We start from the raw sequence: 27,730 nt of genomic DNA, 5'->3' as shown, positions 1-27,730 counted from the left end.
ATGGGAGCGCTCGCTGTACTCATCCTAATCGCCACAGGTAAGTAGCTCACCTAGAAGTCTGCACTGACCTAAGGTCTAATGAAGAGCTGCCAAAGACAAATTTGAACAAAGAAAACCAGATCACAAGAGTTGCCCATCAACATATCTGGGAACTCTCTGCCTAATCTTGCTAAGCTGACCTGCAGATTCCTGGGATCATTGTAAATAGAGGTGAGCAGGATGATTTTTAGCTAATTTTATTTTACTGCTAAATTTCTGATTTCAATCCCAGCTAATTATTGTTGTAACTCAATTTCACCCAAAATCTGCTACAAATAAGCAGGGCCGGTGCAAGAATTTTTGCCTACACAGGTGAAGGTGCATTTTAGGAGATATTCACCCTGCATGCAGCTTTTGATATCGCTGGTGCATGCGCTCTGAAGGTCTGGAATACTGTTCCGGACCTTCAGAGCTTTGTGTCGGAACCGGGGGCACATGTGTGTGAGAGATGTCATTGCAACTCGGCCGCTCTTATACAGCCAGAGCATGTGAATCCGGAAGGAAGACTGGGGGAAGATGGAAGTCCTGTCAGTGATGACAGTGCACCACTAGAGAACTTCAATTTATGGTAAGTATTTCATAATGTGCTAGGATGCAAAGCGGTTCACCTCTTTCCCGGTGTCAGGAGTTTTGGTCCCGCATATCAGCAGCCACTAAAAACGAAACAAAAATTTTTTAAAAAAGAAACGTGTCAGAACGAGGAGCAGCCCCTTCCCTCAAGCACTGCAGGCTGGACTGAAGCACAGTGACTTTACAGTACTTTGTATTGTGGGGGGGGGTGCTCGTCGGGGGGGAGACTGCACATGTGATGTAGATGACTTAGGAGGCACTACGGTGATCAGTTCTGCCTGGATCTGTGTCAAAGGACAGATTCCAATAATGAATGATCAGTCAGTGTGGGCACAGCAAGTGACTGGGGATTGGATTTTACCACCCCTCCTCTGCTGGCACCCTCAGCATGGGCTGCCTATTGCTTGCGCCGGCCCTGCAAATAAGTCAATCTACTCTCTTATTTATTTAGAAGACAGATGTCTAAAGTGATATTAACTACTTACAGACCACAAGATTTTCCCCCTTAATGACCGGGCCATTTTTTGTGATACGGCACTGCTTCACTTTAACTGACAATTGTGCGGTCGTGCGACGCTGTACCCAAACAAAATTGATGTCCTTTTTTTCCCACAAATAGAGCTTTCTTTTGGCAGTATTTGTTCACCTCTGTGGTTTTTATTTTTAATAAACAAAAAAAGAGCGACAATTTTGATAAAAAACAATATTTTTTACTATGCTATAATAAATATCCAAAAAAACAAAACAAAAACAAATTCCTTCATCAGTTTAGGCCAATAAGTATTTTACTACATATTTTTGGTAAAAAAAAATCACAATAAGCGTATATAGATTGGTTTGCGCAAAAGTTATAGCGTCTACAAAATAGGGGATAGATTAACAGCGGCAAACTGTGATTTTTAGCGGAACTGTGACATTGTGGCGGACAGATTGGACACTTTTTTGGGATCAGTGACATTTATACAGTGATCAGTGCTATAAAAATGCACTGATTACTGTAGAAATGACATTGACAGGGAAGGGGTTATCACTAGGGGGCGATCAAGGGGTTAAATGTGTTCCCTCGTGAGTGTTTCCAACTGTGGGGGGGGGGGGGACTGACTGGAGGAGAGAGATCGCTGTTCCTAATCACTAGGAACAGCAGATCCGTCTCTCCTCCCCTGTCAGAACGGGGATCTGTCTGTTTACATACACAGATCCCCATTCTGGCTCTCATTCCTGCGATGGCGGGTGGCCAGCAGACATTGCGCATGCTGGCCATGCGCATTGGTACCCCTGCCATGCACCAGGCACCCCAAAGCATCCCCCTCCATGTATATACAGAAAAATTTGCGCCAACTCTCAGAAAATAAAGCAGCCAACACAACAACTCGACCTGTGTAAATGTGAAAAAATATATATAAAGTGTGGCGCTAGTGATGATGTCTCGTAAGAGGTAGTATTAACCCTATCAGGTGTGTATAAAAAAGAAGAAAAAGAGAAAGGGAGGAGTTGGAGTAAGGGAGATATCACCTTCCCTACCCACACTTCCCCATGGGTGAGTTCAACATTAGTAGAAAATACGTGCAAAGATATGTCTATATCTGTGTGCTAAGTAAGTGAAAGTTTCTGTATCGTAACAAATAGGGAACACCTATCAGACTGGTACTTGGAGGTTCAACTCCAGGTTCTAATCAGACAAAAAAGGAAGCTAAAGGAAAGGATATTATTAAGGCTAATACAATGATGTATACCAAGTACTATGCCTCCCAAAGGGGAGGGGGGCTAAAATAAATAAATATATAATCAAAGGTCCATCAAAATGGTAAGTACATAGATGCAAACATATTTGAAGTCCACCATCTTGGATATGGGGTCACCAAATATCGATCTTGGTATAAAGAGTTCAATAGGCTGTGATAAACAGGGACTGTTGAACGTATCCCTGTTCAGAGGTAGGATTCTTCCCTTAGAGTGGTGACTTTGGCCCAAAAAGGAACAGGTATATAATGCCCTTACCAGATCAGGTGGACTCACAGGCCCTTGGCGGTGAGTCTAATGAGCTTTGTACCGTCAAGCGGTATGGGGCTGTAAAGCCGTATGTCGTTCCTGGATGGAATTTCCCTGGTGTCACCGGAAGGCACGTCTCTGGCTCGATAGATTATCCCAGATGTCATCTAATGGTGCGTCCTTGGCAGGGCGCAGCTGGAAGCCGGGGTCAACCAAAATCTTCAGGTAAAGGAAACCTATTTCTCAGCAGCCAATACCATTTTTGTAGATGAAACAAGAAAAAAAAAGAAGAAAACTTCCACATAGTGTAAATCTTTCTCGAACGTGGCGACGTTTATTAAAATAAGGTTTTTGCAGTAAGATACAAAAAAAGTTGGGCAGTAAAAACTAGGCTCAAAATGTTGTAAAGAGTCCCAAGATTAAAAATTTGCGCAGTAGGTGATGGTGAGGGTAAAATCCACAGAAACCCGATGCATTTCGTCCTCAAAGACTTCTGCTGGGGCATGTTGAGGGCATGTGGCCTGGTATGGTTCAGGAGGCTAGCTAGGCTGCATGCTCAGATAAGGGCCTGGTATGGATTTTGGGGATCCCATTTTTTTTCTTAATTTTGACATGGGGCTCCAGTTAAAATACATACCAGACCCAAAGGGCCTGGTATGGACTGGGTGGGGGTTGGCCCACGCCATTTTTAAAAAAAATTTCTGACAATTATTTATTTTACTTTGAGCTGCCAGTGGGGACAGCTGATGACTAGGCGTGGCCCCGCTCCTTGACAACATACTGACTGTGCGCTCAGTGGGTGAACATCCTGCCGAACGCACAGAAAATTTGGGTGTTTGGCGCATACCCGAACGGGTAATGTTGGGCACAAAAATTTGCTCGGCTCGAACCATTCACCCAACACCATTGACAACAGTGGGAGCCAATGAGGGGGAGAGTCCCTGGAGAGCTGAAGCCCTCATGCACATTGCTGGATTGGGGTGAGGCTCAGGTAAGTATTGGGGGGGCGGGGCTGGAGGGCTGCTGCACAGAGAAGGTTGCATAGAATACTTGAAGGTAAAAAACCTTGAGTCTTTAGAATCACTTTAACCTCTAACAAAGTAACAAAGTCTTTAGGCTGATCACATGTGGCACAAGGTCCTTTTTCTCCTCAGAGCTACACCATGATGGGCTGTTAATGATGCAGACATATTGAGGACAGCACACTCTCTGTATTCTTGCATTGTAAATGAAGGGTGCCTTGGTGATGCACTTCATTCACAAGATTGTCTCAGTCTCCCAGATAGAAAGACGCTGGGTGTCAATTAACCCAGAAGACTGAGAATGTCTTATGTTCTGAATTACTCCAGAGAACAGCACCAGAGAAGAGCCTGAGCTCCCTTTTGCATTTTAAACATTGCCTGGGGGACATTAAAAAAAAAAAATGTTGAGCTTGATGTTCAAAGTATGAGACTGAAATCTTTGTCATCAAAATCTCTTATGCCAGAATGAATCATCATGATTTTTACCTCTTAAAAGCTAACATATGAATAACTATACAGTGGAACCTCGGATTACGGGCATAATAGGTTCCAGGAGTATGCTCGTAATCCAAAGTACTCGCATATCAAAGCGAGTTTTCCCATTGAAGTCAATGGAAACTAAAAAAATTCGTTCCACATTGACTTCAATGGGATGCAATACCGCATCCGGCTGGCATAGAGCCTCGGAAACAGCCGAAAAGGCCCGAGGATACTTCAGCTGACCTCGTCCTCGGGCCTTTCCGTGCATTTCCAAACGCAGATGATCGGCACTGTTCGGCTCCGGTGCCCCCCCTCAGGCCGAAAGCGGTACTGCACACCGCTTTTGGCCTGAATCCTGCTCGTTTTGCGAGTCAACACTTGCAAACCGAGTTAGGACTTTTAGAAATACAGTGCTCGTTTTGCGAAATGCTCGTTAACCGCGTTACTCGCAAACCGAGGTTCCACTGTAGTTTAATTTTTGTGTGTATTATTTATGTATATATGTTTATGTAGCGGTGCCCCCACGGGGGTTGCTATGTGTTACAGCATCCACACATTTCACCCTGCTGGTCAGACATTTATTTAGACATACTTCCTCAGACAATGAATAGTCTCTTGCTTGTTTTTGTTGTTTTTATTAGTGGATTGAACTTGGTTGGGGAAAGGGACATGGGATGCCCATAGAATGAATAGTTCTTAGTAGAATAGAAGTAGCTGCATTAACACTACTCAGCAGAGCAAAAGTAGCTGTGCATATACTTCTCAGTAGAACAAAAGATGGTTGACTCCCACACACTACTTTGGAGCTCTTATTTCACTGTCCAAATTTAGTCTCCTTCCACACCATCAGCACATGACTGGGCCTCACTCTGAAGAAGTTCTAGTGTTTTTTCTCGATAGCCTTTTGCAGGCCGGGGTCTGCAGTACCCCTTTGTGATAGCAACATTGAGAAGAATAAATGTACTTGATGAACTACTGATCCCAGCAAGTCCGATTGCAAATCCTGCCTGCCCTCCTGGCAGCAGCGACTTGACACAAAACTCCCACAGTTTCTCACTCTGGCTCTACATCCAACTCCTGGCATGTCTCTTCCAGAGATTTCCATTGTGCTTTCCACTCACCGACACCTGGCCTGGGTCCCTCCTGAATGACTTTCTTCAGACGTGCTCCCAACTGTCTCTTCCAGCTCCTGTTCCAGGACACCTCTCCATGACCGTGTAAGGAGAGGCTCCCTCCCAGCTCCCAAGCTCCCCGCCTGAGGTACACCCCCCCAGAAAGGGGGTTCCCTCAGACACGACAGTCTAACACTCCATCATCCAGTTCACCCAGCCGACAACCCCCCTCCCGAGCAGGCTGACCATGGGTATATGTAGGAGGCCTGCCCCCTGACAATCCTAGTTGGGGATTGGTCAGGGCTCCTACATGCACCCCATGTCCCTCCAGCTCTCTGCCCTGCCCCTTTTCCAGAACCTTCTCCCTGGAAACAGAGGAGGCGCACAAGAGCTGAATTACATGTTAGTCACTTACTGCTATACTAAACCACTCCCCTGCCCCCAGATGAAAACAAATAGGCCTAGCTCACAGCATAGGCCTGCTTAAATTTACCTGCGCTGGCAGCTTACAAAAAAAACCTATACTAGCAGCTACCTACCTAAGATAGAGGGTGCTGCATTTATGTATTTACAGTATGTATATAATTATTTTTATTATGGAAGATAAACAAATTCAAACAATTCTTTTCTTTTTTTTTTGCCAGCAGGCATCGCTTTTGGTGCTGCAGATTCAGTGTGCGGTTCCCCATCGGTAACCAGTCGGATAGTTGGAGGTACAGATTCCTCAGATGGGGAGTGGCCCTGGCAGGTCGCTGTTATAAACAGAGAATTAGGTGTAAGATATACATGTGGAGGCTCCCTGATCTCACAGGAGTGGGTTATGACGGCAGCACATTGCATCAAACTGTGAGTATAACATGTTACCTTTATAAACCAATTCTTCCATCAGGAACCAATCATTCTGCTTTTGGAAAGATGTTTCTAAAAATCAGTCATGGGAATTCTTATTGATTAAGCGTTAATTTTTTATAACGTGCCCACTTTAAAACTGCCAAGTGTGCCTCATTGTTCATCATTGATTGCTTTATGACAACAAGGAGTTGTGTGCTAATATTGGACAGTACATTGCCTTTGCTAAGGAGTACTGATACAGGAACCATGTGCTTTTGTACACCTGTCCTTCATCGAGTGAGGATATAACACTGGTAAGCTTCCTTTTACAGATAGAAGTTTGCCAGCCTATAGCGTGCCTTCCAAATTTCGGAGATGGGAAAGAGGGACAGAATGTAGCATGAGGTTTGTAGGTAAAGGAAACACCACTACCATATCCCCAATTAGGTGAACCATAAAGAATTAAACTGGTTGTAAAGGCAGAAGGTTTTTTCATCTTAATGCATTCTATGCATTAAGATAAAAAGCCTTCTTTGTGCAGCAGCCCCCCTAATGGATACCTGAGCCTCCTCTCTATCCAGTTCCTTGGCCATCCAGGACTCTTCCTTCTGATTGGTTAAGACACAGCAGTGGTGCTATTGGCTCTCGCTGCTGTCAATCAAAGTTAGTCAATCAGGAGAGAGAGGAGGAGGAGCTGAACTGCAGCTCTATGTCTGAATGCATACACAGAGCTGCAGCTCGGCTCGGGTGCCCCCATAGCAAGCTGCTTCCTGTGGTGACACTCAACAAGAGGGAGGGGCCAGGAGCTCCAGCCAGGGACCCTAGAAGAGTATAGGTAAGTATAACATGTTTGTTATTTTAATAGAAAAAACTGAGACTTTGCAATCACTTTAATAGAAAAAATGAATGAACTTTACTGCTATTTTTCCTTTATTCCAACTTTTCATATTGATAAATGCCAAGCGCCCCTTCTGGTGGTGGGATTGACTGACCATAGTGACAATGGAGGAACCTCCTTTTCCTGATTGTCTCTATGGTGTATGAAACCAGAAGCTTCTGGTTTAGTCTGTTTGTTCCAATCTTGGTTTGATTGGTTGAGAGATCTGAGGTCTAATAATCTCCAGATCTCTCCATAAAGAGGACCTATCATGGGCCTCCCTATCATGAGGGATGTTGTTCATCCCTTGTGATAGCAATAAAGTTAAACAAAAAGATTAAAGAGTGATAATATTAAATAAGGGGCATGATCTGGTCCTGGTCTACGATGGGCGCTTAGTCTTCGAGCTCCAATACCTCGAGGTCTTGTTATCTGCTAATCAGAGATAAATAAAGATAGATAATCTATACAAGATGGATGAACACCTTGTCGGCTGCTATATCAGATCGCCGAACGGATATCCATGCTATCGCCTCCAGAGTGGGGAGGTGGAGAGAACAACTGCCCGCCATAATACCACATTTTGTCAAGTCCAGCAGGTCACAGAGTCTCATGCAATTCATTTGAAAGAGCTCCACCATCATCTGGAGGACCTCGACAACCGGGGAAGTTGCCGCAACCTGAGGGTAAGGGGCCTATCCGAATCTATTGAACCAAACCGCCTTTCGCAAGCTGTCCTGGCTGTCTTTCAATGACCTTCTGGAGAAGGCACAGAATACACCTGTAGATATGGAGTGCCTACAGAGAGTTCTAAAGGCAGAGACACAGACCCTCCAAGGGATGTGGTCTGTTGCCTTGTTAACTTCCCCTTGAGGGGAGAAATCCTCAAGAAAGCACACAGCTGTAACTGCTTACTATACCAAGGTGCAGATATAACCCTACAACATAGATGGGAACTAAGGCCCCTGTTAGATCTCCTCTGCCTCTCTGCAACAGCCCAGGGCTGCACTGCAAATCTAAAGGTTCCAGAAGATCTAAATCACTTTTGCGCCACTCTGGATATCCCCCTTATTGTTTTGCCCAACAATACAAGCTCCATGGAGGACATCCAAGAAATGAAAGCGGGACACGTGACCCCAGGTGCTGCTGCTCCTCCCCACCGCTGGCTTCCCATGGAGCCCCTTGGAATGACAGCCCCACAGACTCCCCAGCTCACTGCAGAGCTTGTCATTCATCCAAAAACATATTCCTTCTACCCCTGTACTGCTTGACATGGATTAAGGTCAGTACGCCCTCCTAGTTGGTTACTAAAATGCCCTCCGGCACCCAGTGAGACTCTGATTATTACTATTATTATTATTAATATATTATTAATATTATTGGTACTGAGTGGCTTTGGGTGATTTGTTTCTATCGTTCCAGATAGATTTAAGGAAGTGAATAATTTTGGGAGAGACGAATATCTCCGAATCGGGCATTTCTAGTTTCGTCCTACAGTGTTTCAGACTGATGGGGGACATCGGGGTAAAGTAATGACCAATGCGAAACAGGCCTTTGTTTGTCCACCATCTGAACGCTTGGATGTTCATGCCTGGGGGGAAAGCTGGGTTGTGGAAGATGTGCGATAATGGCAGCATTAAGGAGACCAGTGAATGTTGTTTGTGGAGTGTGTTGCAGAGCCTAACTGAGTGTGAAAGTGTGGGGGACATAATAGACGGTCTGGATCTCATTTCACTGCACAGGAGGTAATCTATTGTGTGCGAGGGCGCTGCTTGCCTCTCCATGGAAATCCAGTTGTGTTTGGGACCCCTAGAGTAAGTTATTGAGATTTGGGAAAGTTGAGCAGCTTGATAGTACCATCCACAGGTTAGGAAGGCCTACACCCCCTGTGACTTTACTCTGTAGAGGACCTCCTTGGTACACCTGTAGCCTTTATTCCCCCATATAAAGCGTACGATTTGTGATTGTATTCCTAGTAGGTATTGATTCCTGATAGGGATCGGGAGAGAGCAGGACATGCGCGAGAGTAGGGTCATTTTTACCGCATTAATTCTGCCTAACCAGAATAGACCACACTTCGACCACCTCGCTAATTCCTCACCACATTTACGCACCATAGGGGGGTAGTTGGCCTGGAAGAGGTGCGCCTCCTCCTAGAGGAGGCACACTGTGACCACTACGGTCCTCCCGCTGTCAAGATACATTAACATTTAAAAATGAATAGAACATCCTTTGAATAAGCAATTTAGGGATAATAATCCAAAACCGGAACATCGTTTCAGGAAGACCCCGTATCCTGAAGTTGTACCATCTGGACCTATTCTCCAGTTCATCCATCTGGTCATCGAATCCAGTTGGTCCTGCATGTCTTGAATTTTGGCTTAATTTTGATTGATTCTGGCTACAGATTGGTTTGCTTTTTTTTTTCAATGACTTCCATCCTCATCCCCAATTGCTGCAGGTCTGCCTGGATGGATGAGGTAATTTGGGCAGCATTTAGGGCAAGGCTTCTGGATAGCATCTGTGAGAATGCTGTCATCATAGATGGGAAGTCAGTTGGCATTGGCCTGTTGCTACAGGTTTCTCCCCCACAAGATATTAAGCCTGTTAATTGATCATGCATAGGAGTCATAGGGAGCCCATCCAGAGACCTCCCTATCAGCGATTTAGTGGATGTAAGGGAGGGTGCCACAATGTGCGGGAGGTTCACTGTACCTGGCATGGATGGAGGAGCTGTGTCCCGATCTGCTATGGATTCCTTTGCCTCAGCTTCAGTGTGTCTTCCTTGTGGAGCGACGGCCGCCATTTTGGCATAGCTGATCGGGCCTGCTTAGGAGTTCAGCTGGCGCGAGAGGTTTCTCCCCTGCCGTTATGCCCCATTGCGGTGTACGTGTGGGCGTTCTAAAGGGTACAGTGGGCTGAAGTGGACTGGAGTGGCGCGGAGCTCTAGAGGGCCGCAGCCATCTTAGGAGCTTGCGTGCATGCAACTCCTTGCAGGACAATTTCATGGGTCAGATGGTAAACGCACCAACTAGAAACAAAGCTTTACTAGACCTACTGATAACCAACAATACATACCTGATCACAGATGTGGAAATACAGGGCAATTTAGGAAACAGCGATCACAGGACAATTAGTTTCAGTATAAATCACACATTTAGGAAACATAAGGGGAATACAAAGCTACTGAATTTCAAAATAGACAACTTCCCTGAACTACGAACCTTGCTAGAAGATATTAATTGGGATACAATTTTGGGAACAAAAAACACGGAAGAGAGATGGGTTTGCTTTAAGAGCATATTAAATAAGGGCATTAGCCAATAGCCAGTGCATCCGATTGGGAAATGAATTTAAAAGAGCGAATAAAAGTCCTGGGTGGCTTAACTCCGATGTAAAAATGTATTTAAAAGCAAAGGTGAAGGCCTTCAAAAAATACAAGGCTGAGGGATCATCATCAGCATTTAAACTTTACAAAGAATGCAACAAGAAATGTAAGGGTGCAATTAGGGCGGCTAAGATAGAATACAGAAGACACATAGCAGAGGATAATAAAAAAGTCCCAAGAAATTCTTTAGGTATATAAACAGTAAAAGAGGGAGGACAGACCATATTGGCCCCATAAAGAATGAGGAAGGAAATCTGGTTACAAAGGATGGTGAGATGGCAAAGGTATTGAATTTATTCTTCTCCTTAGTCTTCACGAGGGAATCAGGGGGCTTCAGTAACCAAAACTGCAGTGTTCATCCTCATGACATGTCACAGGAAGCACCCTCATGGCTAATAGAGGACAGAATTAGAAATAGACTTGAAAAACTTAACATAAATAAGTCACCGGGACCAGATGGCTTGCACTCGAGGGTCCTTAGGGAACTCAGTCAAGTAATTGCCAGTCCATTGTTCCTAATTTTTACTGACAGTCTACTGACTGGAATGGTACCAGCTGATTGGAGAAAAGCCAATGTAGCACCAATATATAAAAAAGGGCCAAAATACATTCCTGGGAATTACAGACCAGTTAGACTAACATCAATAGTATGCAAGCTCTTGGAGGGGATAAGGGACTATATACAAGATTTTAGTAATGAAAACAGTATCATTTGCAGTAATCAGCATGGATTCATGAAGAATTATTCTTGCCAAACCAATCAATTAACCTTCTATAAGGAGGTGAGTTGCCATCTAGATAAAGGAAGGTCTGTAGACGTGGTATATATGGATTTAAGCGGTTTAACTTTAAACCGCATAGAGAGTTCTTTACTGTAAGAGTGGTAAGGATGTGTAATTCCCTTCCACAGGTGGTGGTTTCAATGGAAAGCATTGATAATTTCAAAAACTATTAGATAAGCACATGAACGAACACAACATACAGGCATATACAATGTAAAAATGACATAAACATAGGTTGGACTTGATGAACTTGTGTCTTTTTTCAACCTCACCTACTATGTAACTATATGGTTAGGCCCAACTCTTCTCAGCTATGCACCCAAACTCTTAGGCCCAAGGTCATCCCCCCAGACTGGGCAGTGGTCTCCAACTCCCGACAACCTAGTGCGCCACCATCAGTTCTTCCACCCGACAACTCCTCCCCGAGTAGGCTGACCCTGGGTATATCAAGGAAGCCTGCCCCCTGCCAATCCAAGTTGGAGATTAGTCAGACCTCCTTGAGACCCCCATGTCACTCCACTCCTCTCCCCGCCTCTATTCTGGAATCCTCCAGAATCCGAAGGGAGGTGCCAGAGAAAATGATGTCACATATCAGTCACCTTCTGCTACTCTGAACCACTCCCAACCCCACAGATCAAAACAAACAGGCCTAGCCTTTAGCTAGGCCTGCCTAAATTTACCTGCACTGGCCAAAAATCTAACTCTAGCACCTACCTAGGATAAAGGGTGCTACACTTAAATAAATAATATTTTTTTAAAGTGCCCCTATCACGTGAACATGTGCAAATGCAAGCGCTCTTGGGTTCCACGTGCATATGAAAATAATGATTATGCCACACATATAAGGTATTCCTGTGAACATTGGAGTGATAGCAATAATTCTAGCCCAAGACCTCCTGCTTAAACTTAAACTGGGATTTTAAAGAATAGCCTATGGATAATTTAAAGCGTGGAATGTTAGCTATCTATTTACGCAATGTAACATCATCTTTTATATAAAATAGAAAAATAGCCGACAACTCCAATCCAGAAGAAAAATATTTCATTAGCACATAGGAAAACAAAAAAGCAGACACATTTTGGCTGGAGAGCCGTGGTAACTGCATAAAATAACAGAGAAACACATTCTATATATAATCTATATATAATATATGGGGATCTCCACCCACCCAATCAGCATAAGGCTAATCAAGCAAATTGAAGTGTTGTTGAGTTGGTGGGGGAGTATACCACTAAGAAGAAACCTCAGGAGCTGGACATGCTATTGGTTAATGAACAGCAGACAAAAAAGTAATTAAACACCAAATGTGAAAATACTCATGACACAAGTGAGATAAAAGAAAAAGAAAAAATGAAAAAGGGAAAAAAGGAGGAATAGGGGACACTGAAAAAGAAAAAAAAAACAGAATTTATCGCCTAGTGGTATACTCCCCCACCAACTCAACAACTCTTCAATTTGCTTGATTAGCCTGATGCCAATTGGGTGGGTGGAGATCCCCATACATTATACATAGAATGTGTTTCTCTGTTAGTTTATGCAGTGACCAAGGCTCTCCAGCCGAAACACGTTTGCTTTTTTGTTTTCCTATGTGCCAATAAAATGTTTTTCTTGGATTGATGATTTGGAGTTGCCGGCTATTTTTCTATCTATATGGGTGTTGTTTGGAGGACACCGCAGCCTGAGCATCCACCGGAGGACTCCACCCTGCCTGCTGGTACTCCCCTGTTGAGAGCGCTGTACTTTTCTGTTTGATAATCTTTTTTATCTTAACAAAAAAAATAAATGGGCAATATATTGGGTTTTTATGTCCTGAAAATCTGCAATTTAAAACTGGCTGCACAAATATTGTGTGACGTATAAAATTGCAGCAACCACCATTTTATTCTGCAAGACCTCTGCTTAAAAATACTGTATATAATGTCTAGGGCTTCTAAGTCATTTTCTAGCAAAGAAATGCTGTTTTTTACATGTATGTGAGAAATGTCAGAATTTATCTGGTTTTGAAATGATTAACCTTTAAGTCTCACTTGTTTACACACAATTTCATTCCACTTCATCAATAAAGATTGCTGCAATTTAGCATCTCAGTAAACTCTGATGATCCTGTTCATACCATTGGGCTTGTGTACATACAATCATAGGGAACAAATTATGAACAATTTGTATTTAATTTACTAGATGCTGAATTTCATTGATAATATTGATATTGCATTGCCTTGTGCAGCCAATGGATCCTCGTTTATACATGTTATGTTTTCTTTTTGCAGTCCTGTCCAGTTATCAAATTATAAAGTATATTTGGGCATGTACCAGATGGATGTGATTAGTCCTCATACAGTTGTTGCCAATGTAAGGACTATTATCGTCAACGGTAGATATACAAGTGGGGGAGACCCTGGGGACATCGCCCTGGTACAGCTGGCCACACCTGTCAACGATACTCAGTACATCATGCCAATCTGTCTGCCATCTTCCACCACCACCTTTCCCTGTGGTATAGAATGCTGGGTGACCGGTTGGGGTGCAACATCTTATGGAGGTGAGTCCATGAAATAAGAAAAAGTGATTTCACAAATTTTGTACATTGTTGTGAATTACAGTGTGGTTGGCTACATATTATTATTAACAGTCCTTTCTAGGATGACCGTTCTGGGTATATCTACTTCAGTTGCTGATTAGTTGCTAGGTCCCCCCTGCAGTTTTCTTTTTGTGTGTGTGTGTAGGGGGGGTATTTCACAATTTCATATGTGTCAGGAAAAGGTTCACCCATTGGTGGCGCTGTCAGTCTCTTGGATTGCAGTACCAGTGTCCACCAGCAGGTGTCTTCCAACACCTAGGACCTGTAATCAGAGGACTCACCTGCTGGTGGCACTGTTGAATCCTTGGGCCGTAGTACCAGTGTCCACCAGCAGGTGTATTCCAGCAGTGTGGAGCAGACAGCACCTTCTGGACTCAGGTGTTACGTGAGGTCAATTATTGGCAGCCTTATACATACCCAGCAAGCCCTCACATGCTTGCCTTGGTATCTCTCTCCTTGAGACCTGACCTTGTTCGCCTGTTACCCGATTCTGAGCCTGCATCTGACCTTGTTCCGAGCTTTTCCTGACCCGGTCTCTCCTGTGTTCCTGTACCCTTTCCTTTACCCTTCAGCCCGATCCATCCCCTCCCTGTCCTGTTGGTTCCCAGTCCCTCATCTTCTGATCTCCCCGTGTATGACCTTGGCCTGGCTAATGTTTATGTTTCTGGAACTTCCCTTGTCCTTCTGCTGATCTGCTGTGTATGACCCTGGCCTGGCTGACATCTGTGATTCTGGTACTGCCCCTTGCTGTATATACTGTTGTTGTTGGTGGGTTTGTTGGGTTGGTTGTGCACTGTTTGTATTTTCTTATTTATCACCTATGTTAATAAATATCATCATTATTCACTTTTCATGCGTTTTTGGTTATCTCTGTACAGTCCACACAGTCTGGTTTACCAATTCTTCTGACAATATGTCTTTTTTACTTGCAGCTAGGTTAAAAAAAAAGACAAATTGAAAGACAAGTCTGGCATTTTGTTGTTTTTTTAGGATTGGGGTTTTTGGTTTAGGTATTTAGGGTTGGGGTTTAGTGATTTAGGTCTATTTTTTTAGATATATTTGAATCTAATATTATTGTACTAGAATGTTTGTTTTTTTTTCAGGGTCAGAAACATGAACATGTTCTGATACAGGGAAAGTTGCCCTTTGTTTTTAACACATCTTGCATGCTAGTGCAGTAGAGTTTAGGTCATCAACTCAATACATTATTAACTGCACACATCCTTAATCCCCTATTACTATAGTTGCTAAAAAATTATTCCCCTGCATTCATAAAGTCAGGCAGGCCTAAATAAAGAGGCAGAAGTTCTGCATGCGCAGCTAGTAGGGTCAAACAAGTTCCACATCTGGAATTAAAAAAATGCACCAAAATCATATGATTGGCTCTATAAAGTGAGGATCCCATAGACTATTAGGTGTCAAGACTGGACCGCTGGTCTGGACTTACACAGTGCTCTCTAATTCTTAACACCTGGTCCCTCCCTCTGAAAATGCAGCCTAGTAAAACTGTTTACATGCTGTAAATCAAGTCTATAAAATATTTCCAGCTATTTTGCTGTTAAAAAAACTCACCTTAATTGTGATTTCTTACACAGAGTTCATCGAGTCTGTACGAGATGTCTGCCTCGTGTTCCTAAAAAAAAAAAAAGCACACTCACATTTTTATTTTTTAAAAAGGCCTCATCTCTCCCTCCTAAATTACAGCCTACTGAATCTGCTTTTTTGATTAAACCCACCTCTTTATTTGATGGTTTCATAAAAAAATTCTCTAAAGATCTGCTTTACAACTCTGTTGTATGTGCTGATTATTTTGTTGTGTTTACTTGAGTACCTTGAGTAAAAGTTCTTTGAAACATCTGTGTTCACCTTTTCCATTATTCTTTTAATATCATCCCTCTACATTGCCAGGAGAGTTTAGGGATAAAGTTGAGGCAAAATTAAGAAGCTGCTTCACAAAAAAGAAATATATGAAGATCACTCCAAACATCATCTGTGCGAGGCCAGTATTTGAACTGCCTCATCTTGCAAAAAACTCATTGTTTACAAGTTTGCTTAAGGCAAATTGGTGCCTAGGCTTAGGACTTGCTCTTTTAAAGGTAGTGCCAAGGTTGCATTGCTGTCCCTGCCTTTCTTCAACACAGCAAGGATGGCCTTACAATGAAAAAAATAATAAATAAAAAAGGTAAAAGTATTAAATGGAGCTATATAAATACAAAATACAGTTAATGAATAAAATAAAAACATAAAACATAACATGCTACCTATACATACAGAAATTTGTCCTCCTACTTTAGGCCTGAAAATATTGTTTAACCACTTAAAGCGGAGTTCCATCCAAAAATAGAACTTCTGCTTTTCAGATTCCTCCCCCCTCTGATGTCACATTTGGCACCTTTCGGGGGGTGGCAAATCCAGGTATTTGCTCCCACTTACGGGCATAGATTGCCATAGAATCAGCGGCGATCTACACCATGTCCGGCCCCTTCTCCGTCCCCCCGCTGTCTTCTGGGAGACACACAGGTCCTACAAGACAGCAGGGACCAGGGAGATCGAGCAGAGTGACATGCGCAGTAGAGAACCAAGGCTTCACTTCCCAATTCCCTTACCGAAGATACCGGCGCCTCCACAAAGGAGTCGAGGGACAGGTCAGCTTTGGGTGAGGACATCGAGGGTGCCCTGGACAGATGAGTGTCCTAATATTAAAAGTCAGCAGCTGCAGGATTTGTAGCTGCTGACTTTTAATTATTTTAAATGACCAGGCCATTTTTTTCGATACGGCACTGCGTTGCTTTAACTGACAATTGCGCGGTCCTGCGATGCTGTACCCAAACAAAATGTATTTTCTTTTTTTCTCCACAAATAGAGCTTTCTTTTGGTGGTATTTGATCACCTCTGTGGTTTTAATTTTTTGCGCTATAAAAAAAGATCAATTTTGAAAAAAAAACAATATTTTTTAACTTTTGCTATAATAAATATCCAAAAAAATTGTAAAAAAAAAATGTCTTTATCAGTTTAGGCCAATATGTATTCTACTACATATTTAAAAAAAAAACTTCAATAAGTGTATATTGATTGGTTTGCGCAAAAATTATAGCGCCTACAAAATAGAGAATAGATTTATGGTTTTTTCATTATTATTTTTTTTTACTAGTAATGGCGGTGATCAGCGATTTTTCTTGCGGGACTGCAACATTGCGGCGACAGATCGGACACTTGTGACACTTTTTTGGACCAGTGACATTTATACAGCGATCAGTGCTATAAAAATGCACTGATTCATGTGTAAATGTCACTGGCAGGGAAGGGGTTAACACTGGAGGGTACTCATGGGGTTAAATGTGTTCCCTGGGAGGTGTTTCTAACTGTGGGGGGAGGGGACTGACTGGGAGTACAGAGAGATCACTGTTGCTAATCACTAGGAACAGATAATCACTCTGTACTCTGTACTCCCCTGACAGAACGGGGATCTGTTTGTTTACATTGACAGATCTCCCTTCTAGCTCTCTGTGGAGCGATTGTGGGTGGCCGGCAGACATCATGGCCACGCGCATCGGCTCTGGCCACGCGCCGTGGGTGCGCGCGTGCCCACTGTATCTACTGCGCGAAGTGACGTACACCTACGCGATTCGCGCAATAGAGCCAACCTGTTGCAGTATAATGATGGTGGCTTGTCAGCAATAGTTAATAAAGGGGGATTTACTAAATGTCATGGCAGCTGTGGCATATGGGGTGCTTTAGTGCACACCAATTTTGCTCATAAATAAGCTGTGACATGCGCCCCCAAAAAAGCAGCTTTGTCAAGAATAGGTATCAAACCTAAGCCACCTTTTTTGAGAGTTGCTAGCTTATGACCTTGTTTTTTTTTTCCCTGTAGCTTTGCCTCCATGCAAGTGTATCCAGAAAACAGACTTAATACATTTAATGACAGCTGTGGCAAACTGTAGGACAAAATAGGGGGTGGTTTGGATCGCATTGCTGTTGAGCATAAGTATGTGATGTCTTGCCACACAAAAAGTTTTGCTCATTTCAGCAGCATTTAAAGTGTAAGTAACCCCCCCCCTATCATTTTCAGCGAAGGAAGCTGCCATCTTTGCCTCAGTTTAATCTACAACTACCATGATGCGGCACATGTGATCAGTTATGACACCAGCCATTGGATGGTTTGACAGTTTGGTTGAGAACACAACCAATGGGAGTGTTACATTTCCGGCACGTGCCTGAAATGAATGAATGTTTTATGGATGGGTTTACTTCCACTTTAATAAACCAGTGTCACCTTGTGGAAGGACCAACAGCCTTTTCCCATTTGGTGTACCACCTTCAGTGTTACCTATAGTGTCGTAGATCCAGCCACGATCAGGAAATGTGGCAAAGAACTTCTTTGCTATGCATTATCAAACCGGGGCACTTGTTACTCCTCCATGACACAATGTGAACATTTACACTTAGATGGTGGCAGTAGATCTCTGCATGATTTTACCCATTTATTGAGGAGAGGTGAGATGTCCCCCATGAAGCCTCCATAAAAATGTACTCTTCCTCCTCACTGCCAGCACCCCAAACACTCCTACCAAAACCCCTCCCATTCCACGTCCTCATGGCATACCACATGCAGGTGGAGGGCAAGGATGACCTTTTGTGCAAAATGAATGGTGCTGGAGGCTTTGCAAAAGGACAAAGGTAGAAAAAAAAAAAACATGGCTGCTATGCACCTTAGATGAGGAAGGGGAGGAAGAAAAGTCTGCATGAGGAGTCCATAGAAATGGCTGGAGGAACGAGATGCATTGGCAATACTTGTAGGCAAGTGGCTGCACTGTGCCTGGAAGGATTAAAAAGAGAGATGGTTGTCAACCATTTCATTAATTTCTACATCTTTCATCACTGCTGGGGTGAAAAAGAAAACTAGGCTCCACAAGGCCTCTTCACACTAACTATCATATATTTGAAACCATTGAAGAAAGATTTGGGGAAGGGATAGGAGACTATGGCCATAGGGTTGAAAACCTTAATTTCTTGCTGCTTCCTGTCTCCCCTTTGACCATAGAATTAGAAAATAGAATAGAATTAGAAATTAGAAATACTTTTTATTTTATTTATCGTTTTTTATTTTATTTATTCTTTTTTATTTTATCTATTTATTTTTCTATGGTTGGACTGGATGGACTTGTGTCTTTTTTCAACCTGACTAACTATGTAATCCCCCCCTTAATTTGGCTCTCCAATATTTTTGTCACACCGTATTTGCGCAGCGGTCTTACAAGCACACTTTTTTTGGAAAAAATTCACTTTTTTAATTAAAAAAATAAGACAAAAATAAAGTTAGCCCAATTTGTTTCTTATATTGTGAAAAGATGATGTTACGCCAAGTAAATTAATACCCAATATGTCATGCTTCAAAGTTGCGCCCACTCGTGGAATGGCAACAAACTTTTACCCTTCATAGGCGATGTTTAAAAAATTCTACAGGTTGCATGTTTTGCGTTACAAAGGAGGTCTAGTGCTAGAATTATTGTTCTCGCTTAAACGATCACAGTAATGCCTCACATGTGTGGTTTGAACACCATTTTCATATGCAGGCGTTACTCACGTAATCGTTCGCTTCTGCACATGAGCACGTGAAAAAAATCTTATTTATTTTACCTTTTATTACCTTTTATTTTTAATTTTTACAAAAAAAAAAAGTGTCACTTTTATTCCTATTACAAGGAATGTAAACATCCCTTATAGAAAAAAGCATGACAGTACCTCTTAAATATGAGATCTGGGGTCAAAAAGACAATACAATACAAAAAAAAAAAATAAATAAATGTGATTTTGAAAAAAAAAAAAGTCCCTTTAAGAGCTATGAGCAAAAGTGACATTTTGACATCACTTCCGCCATGCAATGGTAAGGAGACGGGTGGCGGCCATATTCCCCTCACTTAGCCCCATACCAAGTCAGGGAGAGGACGCAATCGCCTCCATCGCTGCCGGCGGCTCCGGTAAGAGGCGGAGGGCACCGGAGAGCGGCGGGAGGGAGGACCCCTCTCCCACCGCCGATAAAAGTGATCTTGTGGTGAATCCACCGCAGAGACCACTTTTATCTGAAAGCGGACCACCCGATGAAGAAGAGGATGCAGGGGTTATGGCAGCTAGCTGCTGCCATAACAACGATATCCCTCTTCAAAGTACCGACCTACAACGATGGCGTGTGGTCCATAAGTAGTTACAAAAATAAAAAATTGCACCCAAACATTTAAAATCCTCCTCAAAAACACATGTGCACCTACGAAAACATTGATTGGCCCACATGCATTATGTATTGCCACGCATGCCTGAGTAAGAGCAATAATTCTAAGCCTTTTATTCATGGTTAACTCTAAACTGAGAACCTGCAGGAGCTTTTAAAGTGGATGTAAACCCACTTTAAAAAAAAATAAAAATAAATAACACCTGCAAGACAAAGGCATAAAGAGCTAGTATGCATAGCATACTAGCTCACTATGAAGTACTCTCCTTAGATCGAAGCCGCCGTAGTGGTTCCCGTACACCGCTCTGGCCGGCAACATCGCTCCTGGAGTTACTTCCGGGTATCGCGGGCTCCGGCGCTGTGATTGGCCGGAGCCGCGGTGACGACACTCCCGCACTTGAGCGCGGGAGCCGCCGGTAGCAGCACACTAGCTGAAGCAATGGCACGTACGAGCCATTGCGTCAGTGCACATGTGCCGATGACGTCGGCACATGCTGATACAAGGGATATCTCCTAAACCGTGCAGGTTTAGGAAATATCCGAGGTAGCTACAGGTAAGCCTTAGTATAGGTTTAAAGGTGATCTTATTATGTATAGCTTTGCTATAACTATGACCTTATAATCATTTTCTTGTATATGTTTCACTACCAGGTAATTTGGTTCAAAATGGAATCCTCCAGAAGGTCATGGTTCCCCTGATAAACCGCAATACATGTCAAGCAATGTTTAAGAACGGGGGAAGTACCTCCACTATCAAGTCTGATCAGATCTGTGCCGGCTACAAGGATGGAGGAAAGGACTCCTGCCAGGTGGGTAACACTAAGATCATTCCAGTAGAGGTGCAATTCGTTTAGTTCCAAATTCTTCTTTTAACTAATTTCGACAAATTTGTTAATTCAGAAATATCAGAATTTTCGAATTTCCGAATATTCAGAAATTCGAAAATTTGAAAATTAAAAATTTCAGAAATTCCGGAAATTCGGAAATTGAAAATTCGAAAATCTGAAAATTCTAAGTTTCAGGAATTTGGAAATTCGGAAATTTGGAAATTCGGGAATCCAAAAATAAGAATAAAAATCTGAAAATTCAAAAGAACGAAAATCAGAAAATAAGAAAAATCTGAAGTCTTGAAAATCTGAAATAATAACTAACTAATAATAACTTAACTATTACTAACTGTAAAATTATAGGTATTGAAATTTCCTTTCCGCTTTGGCTGTTAGTGAACATAACGAATATGAATTTAACCAAAGTTACGAATTATCTGTAATAATGAATGCCGCATCTAAATGAATGGAACGTAACAAATTAATAATAATAATAATAATAATAAATAACAATAATAATAATAATAATGCTAAAAGCATATTATTATTATTATTTATTATTATTATTCAGTTTCATTCCATTTGTTTTAATGTGGCATTCTATATTTCAGATAATTCGTAACTTCAGGTAAATTTGTATTCGTTACATTCACTAACAGCCAAATTTGAAAGGAAATTCCAATAGCTATAATTTAATAGTTAGTTATTATTAGTCAGTTAGTTAGTTATTATTTGGAATTTTGGGATTTTCATTCTAATTTTCAGATTTACCTTTCCTATTTTCGGATTTTCAAATTTTCTAATTCCGAATTTTCAAATTTCCAAATTTTCTAATTTTCTCAATTCCAAATTTTCTAATTTCTGAATTCCGAATTTTCAAATTTGCGGATTCCAAAATTTCAAATTTCCAAATTTTCAAATGTATGAATTTACGAATTTTCGATTTTCCAAATTTTTAGAATTGAATTTCCGAACAAAAACCAAAAGAATGAATGAAACGAAAATGAGCAAATTTTTTTCGGCAGTGCACATGTCTAAATTCCAGCATGGCTCACCTTTGGGTCTGGATCTCTTCATAGAAAGCAGAAGCAATGCATAACATCAGTTAAAGTGGTTGTAAACCCTTACAGGCCACTTTCACCTACAGGTAAGCCTAGATTAAGTCTTACCTGTAGGTGCTTGAAATATCTCCTAAACCTACATGGTTTAGGAGATCTTTACTATTTCCCCGAACGATGCTGTCTTCTGTGCATGTGCACTCTTGAAAGGGCACACTGTGCCGTTTCAAGCTAGGGTTATGCCATGACTCTCGGCTCTCACGCACTTGCGCAGGAGTGACATCACTCGACTCTGGCCAGTCACAGAGCCGGAGTTTGTGGCCCTGGAAGGAAGACTGGTGAAGAGTGGACGCTCGCTGCCAATGAGGAAATCAGGGACATTGCAGGCTCCTGTGTCAGGTAAGTGACACATAATGGGCTACTATGCGATGTGATGCATAGTAGCCCATTATGCTTTACCTTTGCAGGGAAACAAAGAGGAAGTAAAACCCATCAGGGTTTACTTCCTCTTTAATGCCTAGATCTGAATAAAATGTTATTTTTTACTTGGAATGGTTTGGAAAGTGTTAGATGCTCTGCCAAGCTTTTAACTGCTGTCTTTGTCTTCACTGGGGGGAATTTCTCTTCCCTTCCTGCCCTTGTATTGAATTTTATTGTGGAAAAAGTGGAGATTTATAGGGCGCTCTGTGAGAGAGAGACCCTCCTGAAATGTCTTGCTATCTAGGCGACCAGTCTGAAGGGGGCAGACAGCTGAAAGGATCCTAGAAAACACTCAGGAAGCACTTCATAGAGGTAGAAGCAACACTCTGGAGAAGCAGAAGAGGAAAAAAAAGGAGCCTATAAGTGCAGTAACATAAGGTTTACGCACAAAGCAATGTTAGTTTGAAAAGCAATGGTTAAAAACACTTACAAAATAAATGTGTGCATCAAGCTCATAAAAGGTGCAAAACTCTCACAGTGTCATTATTGTTTTCTGCTACACTTTATTTATTTTTAGTCCCGCTGTCCCTTGGACAAAAAAATGAGGGGAAATTGGCCCCTTTTTGCACAGACAGCCAAAAGCTAGAGTATAGAAATTTTCAATTTTCAATTTTGAAAAAAATATATATTTTTTTTCTGCTATAAAACATTCCCAATATGAATTCTGCTACATATTTTTGGTAAAAAAAAATCCCAATAAGTGTGTATTGATTGGGTTGGACAAAAGTTATAGCGCCTACAAACTATGGGACAGATTTATTTATTCATTATTACTTTTTTTTCAACTAGTAATGGTGGCGATCAATGACTTATAGCGGAACTGCGATATTGCGGAAGACAAATCGGACACCTAACTGACACTTTTGACATTTTGACACTTTTTGGGGGACCAGTGACACTAATACAGTGATCAGTGCTAAAAATATGCACTGTCCCTGTACTAATGACCCTGGCAGGGAAGGGGTTAACATCAGGCGTGATCAAAGGGTTAAACGTGTTCCCTGGGTGTGCTTTATAACTGTGGGGGAGGTTCTTTGACTGGGGAATGTAAAGATGTGTCCCTGCTTAGCAGGAAAACAAGATCAGCACATTCCCCTCTCACAGCATGGCGGTCTGCCTTCTTTTCATAGGCAGACCGCTGTTCTGCCTTTTCCACGAACAATCGGCGTGTCCCGGTGGACTTCGCGACCGCCGGACCCACTGATTGGCTCCCTCTGTGTCCAATCACAGCACGAGCGGGTCACCAGCGGCACACGCGCGCGCCCCAGACCTGGAAGTATCAGATCACATACAATGTACATGATCTGGCACAGAGAGGCCAACCTGCCGCAGTAAAACTATGGTGGGCAGTCCGCAACCGGTTAATCCTCCAATCAGCTCTCAGAGTACTGAGCTCTGCAGAGTTTAAATTTCAACTCTCCGCCCCCTTTTTTCTGAACTGGAATTCTGGACTTTGAATGGATGCAGAGAAGAGACGATTGCAGATAAACAGATACAACATATGTAGGAGGATCTATTTTATCTCTGTGTAATGCCGCATACACACGATCGGACTTTCCGCCAACAAAACAGTGGATTTTTTTCCGAAGGATGTTGGCTCAAACTTGTCTTGCATACACACGGTCACACAAATATTGGCCCAAAATTCCGAACATGAGAACGCGGTGACGTACGACGAGCCAAGAAGAAGGAAGTTCAATAGCCAGTGCGGCTCCTTCTGCTTAATTCCAAGCATGTGTGGAACTTTTGTGCAACGGACTTGTGTACACACGATCGGACCTTCCGACAACAAGTTTTGTTGGCGGAAAATTTGAGAACCTGCTCTCAAACACTTGTGTGCGGAAATTCCGACAGCAAATGTTCGATGTAGCATACACACGGTCGGACTTTCTGTTAACAAGCTCACATCGAACATTTTCTGTCAGAAAGTCCGACCGTGTGTACGAGGCATTGCACCTGAGGCCAGTCACTTCACTGGTAGGATGGCTGGACTGGAAGGGTTTACAACCAGTTTAAATCTGTTTAATAAAACATTAAGTAGTTAGATTGAAAAAAAAAGATGCAAGCCCATTGAGTTCAACCAAAATACAAAAAAATACATTAAAAACAATTCATCCTGCCCCCCCCCCCCCCCCGTTATTTAAGAACCTTCAGAAGAGGAGAAGCGTCACACAGCCGAAGCCTCCCTCCATGCCATCATGGATGCGGAGCGGCCCGAAAAGAAGATGAAGAGAAGATCGGGAGCTTCCCTCCATGCCATGGATGCGGAGCGGTCTGAGGAGAAGGGAAGAAGGCGCGGCGGAGGAGATGCTGGACGAGAACACCGGAGGAAGAAGGAAGGAAGATAGAAGAAAGAAGAAGCATTTAAATAAAGTAATTGTCAAAAACTGTCTCTTGTCATTTTTTACATTTTTGACAGTTTTTTAGTGAAATGGTAGAGGTACTTTTGTACCCCCTTACCATTTCACACAGGTGGGAGGGCCGGGATCTGGGGGTCCCTTTGTTAAAGGGGGCTTCCAGATTCTGATAAGCCCCCCACCCGCAGACCCCCACAACCACCGGCCAGGGTTGTGGGGATGAGGCCCTTGTCCTCATCAACATGGGGACAAGGTGTTTTGGGGGGCTACCCCAAAGCACCCTCCCAATGTTAAGGGCATGTGGCCTGGTACGGTTCAGGAGGGGGGGTGCTCTCTCATCCCCCCCTCTTTTCCTGTGGCCTGCCAGGTTGCGTGCTCGGATAATGGTCTGGTATGGATTTTTGGGGGGACCCCACGCCGTTTTTCTTTTTTTTGGTGCGGGGTTCCCCTTAATATCCATACCAGACCTGAAGGGCCTGGTATGAAATGTAGGGGGACCCCCCCACATCATTTTTTTTTTTTTTAATTTTGGTTCGGGGTTCCCCTGTGGGGAATTCCCATGCCGTTTTTATCAATGAACTTCTATGTGTTTTATTGGACCGGCAATGCATTAATAGCCGCGAGTAGTTTTAAATGACATTTTTTCCTTTGAAATGTCATTTTGCTGTCAGACTGTTCTAAACACGGGAAACATGCACCCCTTTACAAGCATACTATAAACACCCCCCAAGTACGAAATTTAAAGGGATATTACACTTTTATTGTTTCACTTTAAGCATTATTAAAATCACTGCTCCCGAAAAAACGGCCATTTTTAAAACTTTTTTTGCATTGATCCATGTCCCCTGGGGCAGGATCCAGGTCCCTAAACACTTTTTATGACAATAACTTGCATATAAGCCTTTAAAATTAGCAATTTTGATTATTCATGTTCATGTCCCATAGACTTTAACGATGTTCGCGTGTTCGAACAAATTTTTTGCCTGTTCGCATGTTCTGGTGCGAACCGAACAGGGGGGTGTACGGCTCATCCCTAATCCCTGGTATAGATTTGAGACAGAGGAACCAGAAAGACACAGGAAGGAGTTTACCAGCTGACCTCATTAGCACACCTAAACCTATCAACTAAGTTTTCACAGAAACTGGGCATTCCATCTTGCGTGCATTTGCCTGGCTTCCCCATGGTCCCTTCAGATGGGCTCAGGCTGCTTGCTAAACTCCCTGGGGCCACATGCAGCCCACGTGCCACCCCTGATGTAATGAAAGGGCCTGTCTAATTGGATACAGAGTGATTGCATAAATGGTGTGTCCTCCTATTATAGTTTTGGTAAATCTACTGTAAAAGAGATTGTACAGAGATTGTACAATCAGTTTGTATAGCAGGGGTGCCCAACCTTTTGAAGAGCGAAGGCCACTTTAGTGACTTTGTAATCAGGTCGCAAGCCACAATAAGCAGGGCGGGCAGATGACAGGTTCGTGTCCACTCTGCATATGCAGAGCAGACACGGACACATCCCAGACACGGACTCTACTCTATGGGCCCTCTGATCTGCCCAGACGGAAGGGGACAGACCCCCTTCTGTTTATTTAAGTGGATTGGATTGCAGTCTTTCACTATATTGGCCAAGCACACCCTTTTTTTATTTGTACAATATAAATTGCTGGCAAATTATATGTTATTGACAGATTTCTTAAAAAAAAAAAAAAAACACACAGACTGCTCTAAGGGTCTGCTATGTATTGTGGGGGATATTTGTAGGGTTCAGCATTTGTTTTTTGTTTTTTTAAGCTGGCAATAAATGTAATTTGCCAGTATTTTAGACTATATACATTTCTTTTTTGCATATGGCACATTTTAAAATAATGAAAAAAGAAAAAAAAAGAATTGCCTTTGACTGTGGTAGGGATTTTTAAGGGGAAATCTCATTACCATACAAGGCCACATGCTCTCAACCGGGGGGGACCCCTCTTCCAGAATAACACTCCCACTTGCTGAAAAGAAGGGCCTCATCCAGTGGTTAATAATAATGCCCCAACCAGATAATATTAGGTAGAGATACGAATATGTTACTGACACACAGACTCTCATTTCCCTCAACATGAGACCCCCTTGGTAAAGCACTTTGTCCTGAAGTTGATGAGGCCAAGGACTGCTTTCCAACAACCCTGGCAAGTAGTTATGGGAGTTTGTGGCAGGGGGATTATCAGTATCTGGAAGACCCCAGATACCAGTCCATTCCCGTTTATATCTGCCGCTCCATAGAGGAGAGTAAGTCCACCTGAAAAACAGACAAAAGGACCCCATCATTCCGCTAGTTTGAAATGGGCCCAAGGTGTACATAGGTTTCACAAAAACGGACTGAAACCTAGAAATAAAATGACCCAAACATTGTATTTGTTTTTTCATTAAAAAAAAAAAATCCAGAAAAAGTACCTTATTGTTACTCCATCATCAACCATGGTGCCCACCACCTGCTAATTTATGATCAATCCTTACAGTATCAGTAGCCAAATGATATCTTCCTGAGCTGTCATCAGCTATATGAGGGAAGAGGTGGATATAGTGGTGACATCATTGCCAAAAGATGTAACTGTGTAATGAATCAATAAGAACGAAAAATTGAAAAATGTAATGAAATATTTTTAATTATTCTGAAGAAACAGCTAATAGACACTAGTGCAGCTGATGGTTGTTGCTGTCTTCCAGGGTGACTCAGGAGGACCTCTGGTGTGTAAGGTCCGGGGACTCTGGTACCAGGTTGGAATCGTAAGCTGGGGAGATGGCTGTGCTAAACCAAATTTCCCTGGGGTGTACACTTTGGTGATGAACTACCAAAACTGGATCAGCAGCTACCTGGACGTAACCTTCAGTGATGTCCAAGATATCCCGAAACCAACACAGAAATGTGAAGGAGAATCCAATGGCCATGGAGGAAGCATCCATCACTCCCACCTTTACTGGACCATCTTGGTTATAGCTGCTCTTCTGTCCTTTTATCTATAACCAGTTATTGCCCACCTATATAATCCGTAGAGTGCAATAAAGGGTTCAATAAACCACAAAGTATACATCCCAACTGCCTACTAAAATAGGAGGAATAAATGCAGAT

At 42.6% G+C, this 27,730-nt stretch overlaps 1 protein-coding gene across 1 annotated transcript; it reads left to right on the top strand.

Annotated features, from left to right (window-relative positions):
* Nucleotides 1-27,730, top strand: LOC141148258 (serine protease 27-like). The gene is made up of 5 exons (XM_073635525.1): nucleotides 1-37; nucleotides 5,857-6,058; nucleotides 13,359-13,630; nucleotides 20,550-20,707; nucleotides 27,328-27,730. Exons 1-5 carry the CDS (start codon nucleotides 1-3, stop codon nucleotides 27,622-27,624), a joined length of 966 nt encoding a protein of 321 aa, XP_073491626.1. The 3' UTR covers nucleotides 27,625-27,730.

Source organism: Aquarana catesbeiana, linkage group LG06 (genome assembly GCF_042186555.1).
Source record: "Aquarana catesbeiana isolate 2022-GZ linkage group LG06, ASM4218655v1, whole genome shotgun sequence".
Classification (NCBI taxonomy): Eukaryota; Metazoa; Chordata; class Amphibia; order Anura; family Ranidae; genus Aquarana; species Aquarana catesbeiana.
Note: the sequence above shows the minus strand (reverse complement) of the source record. Positions and strands in the feature narration are given on the sequence as shown.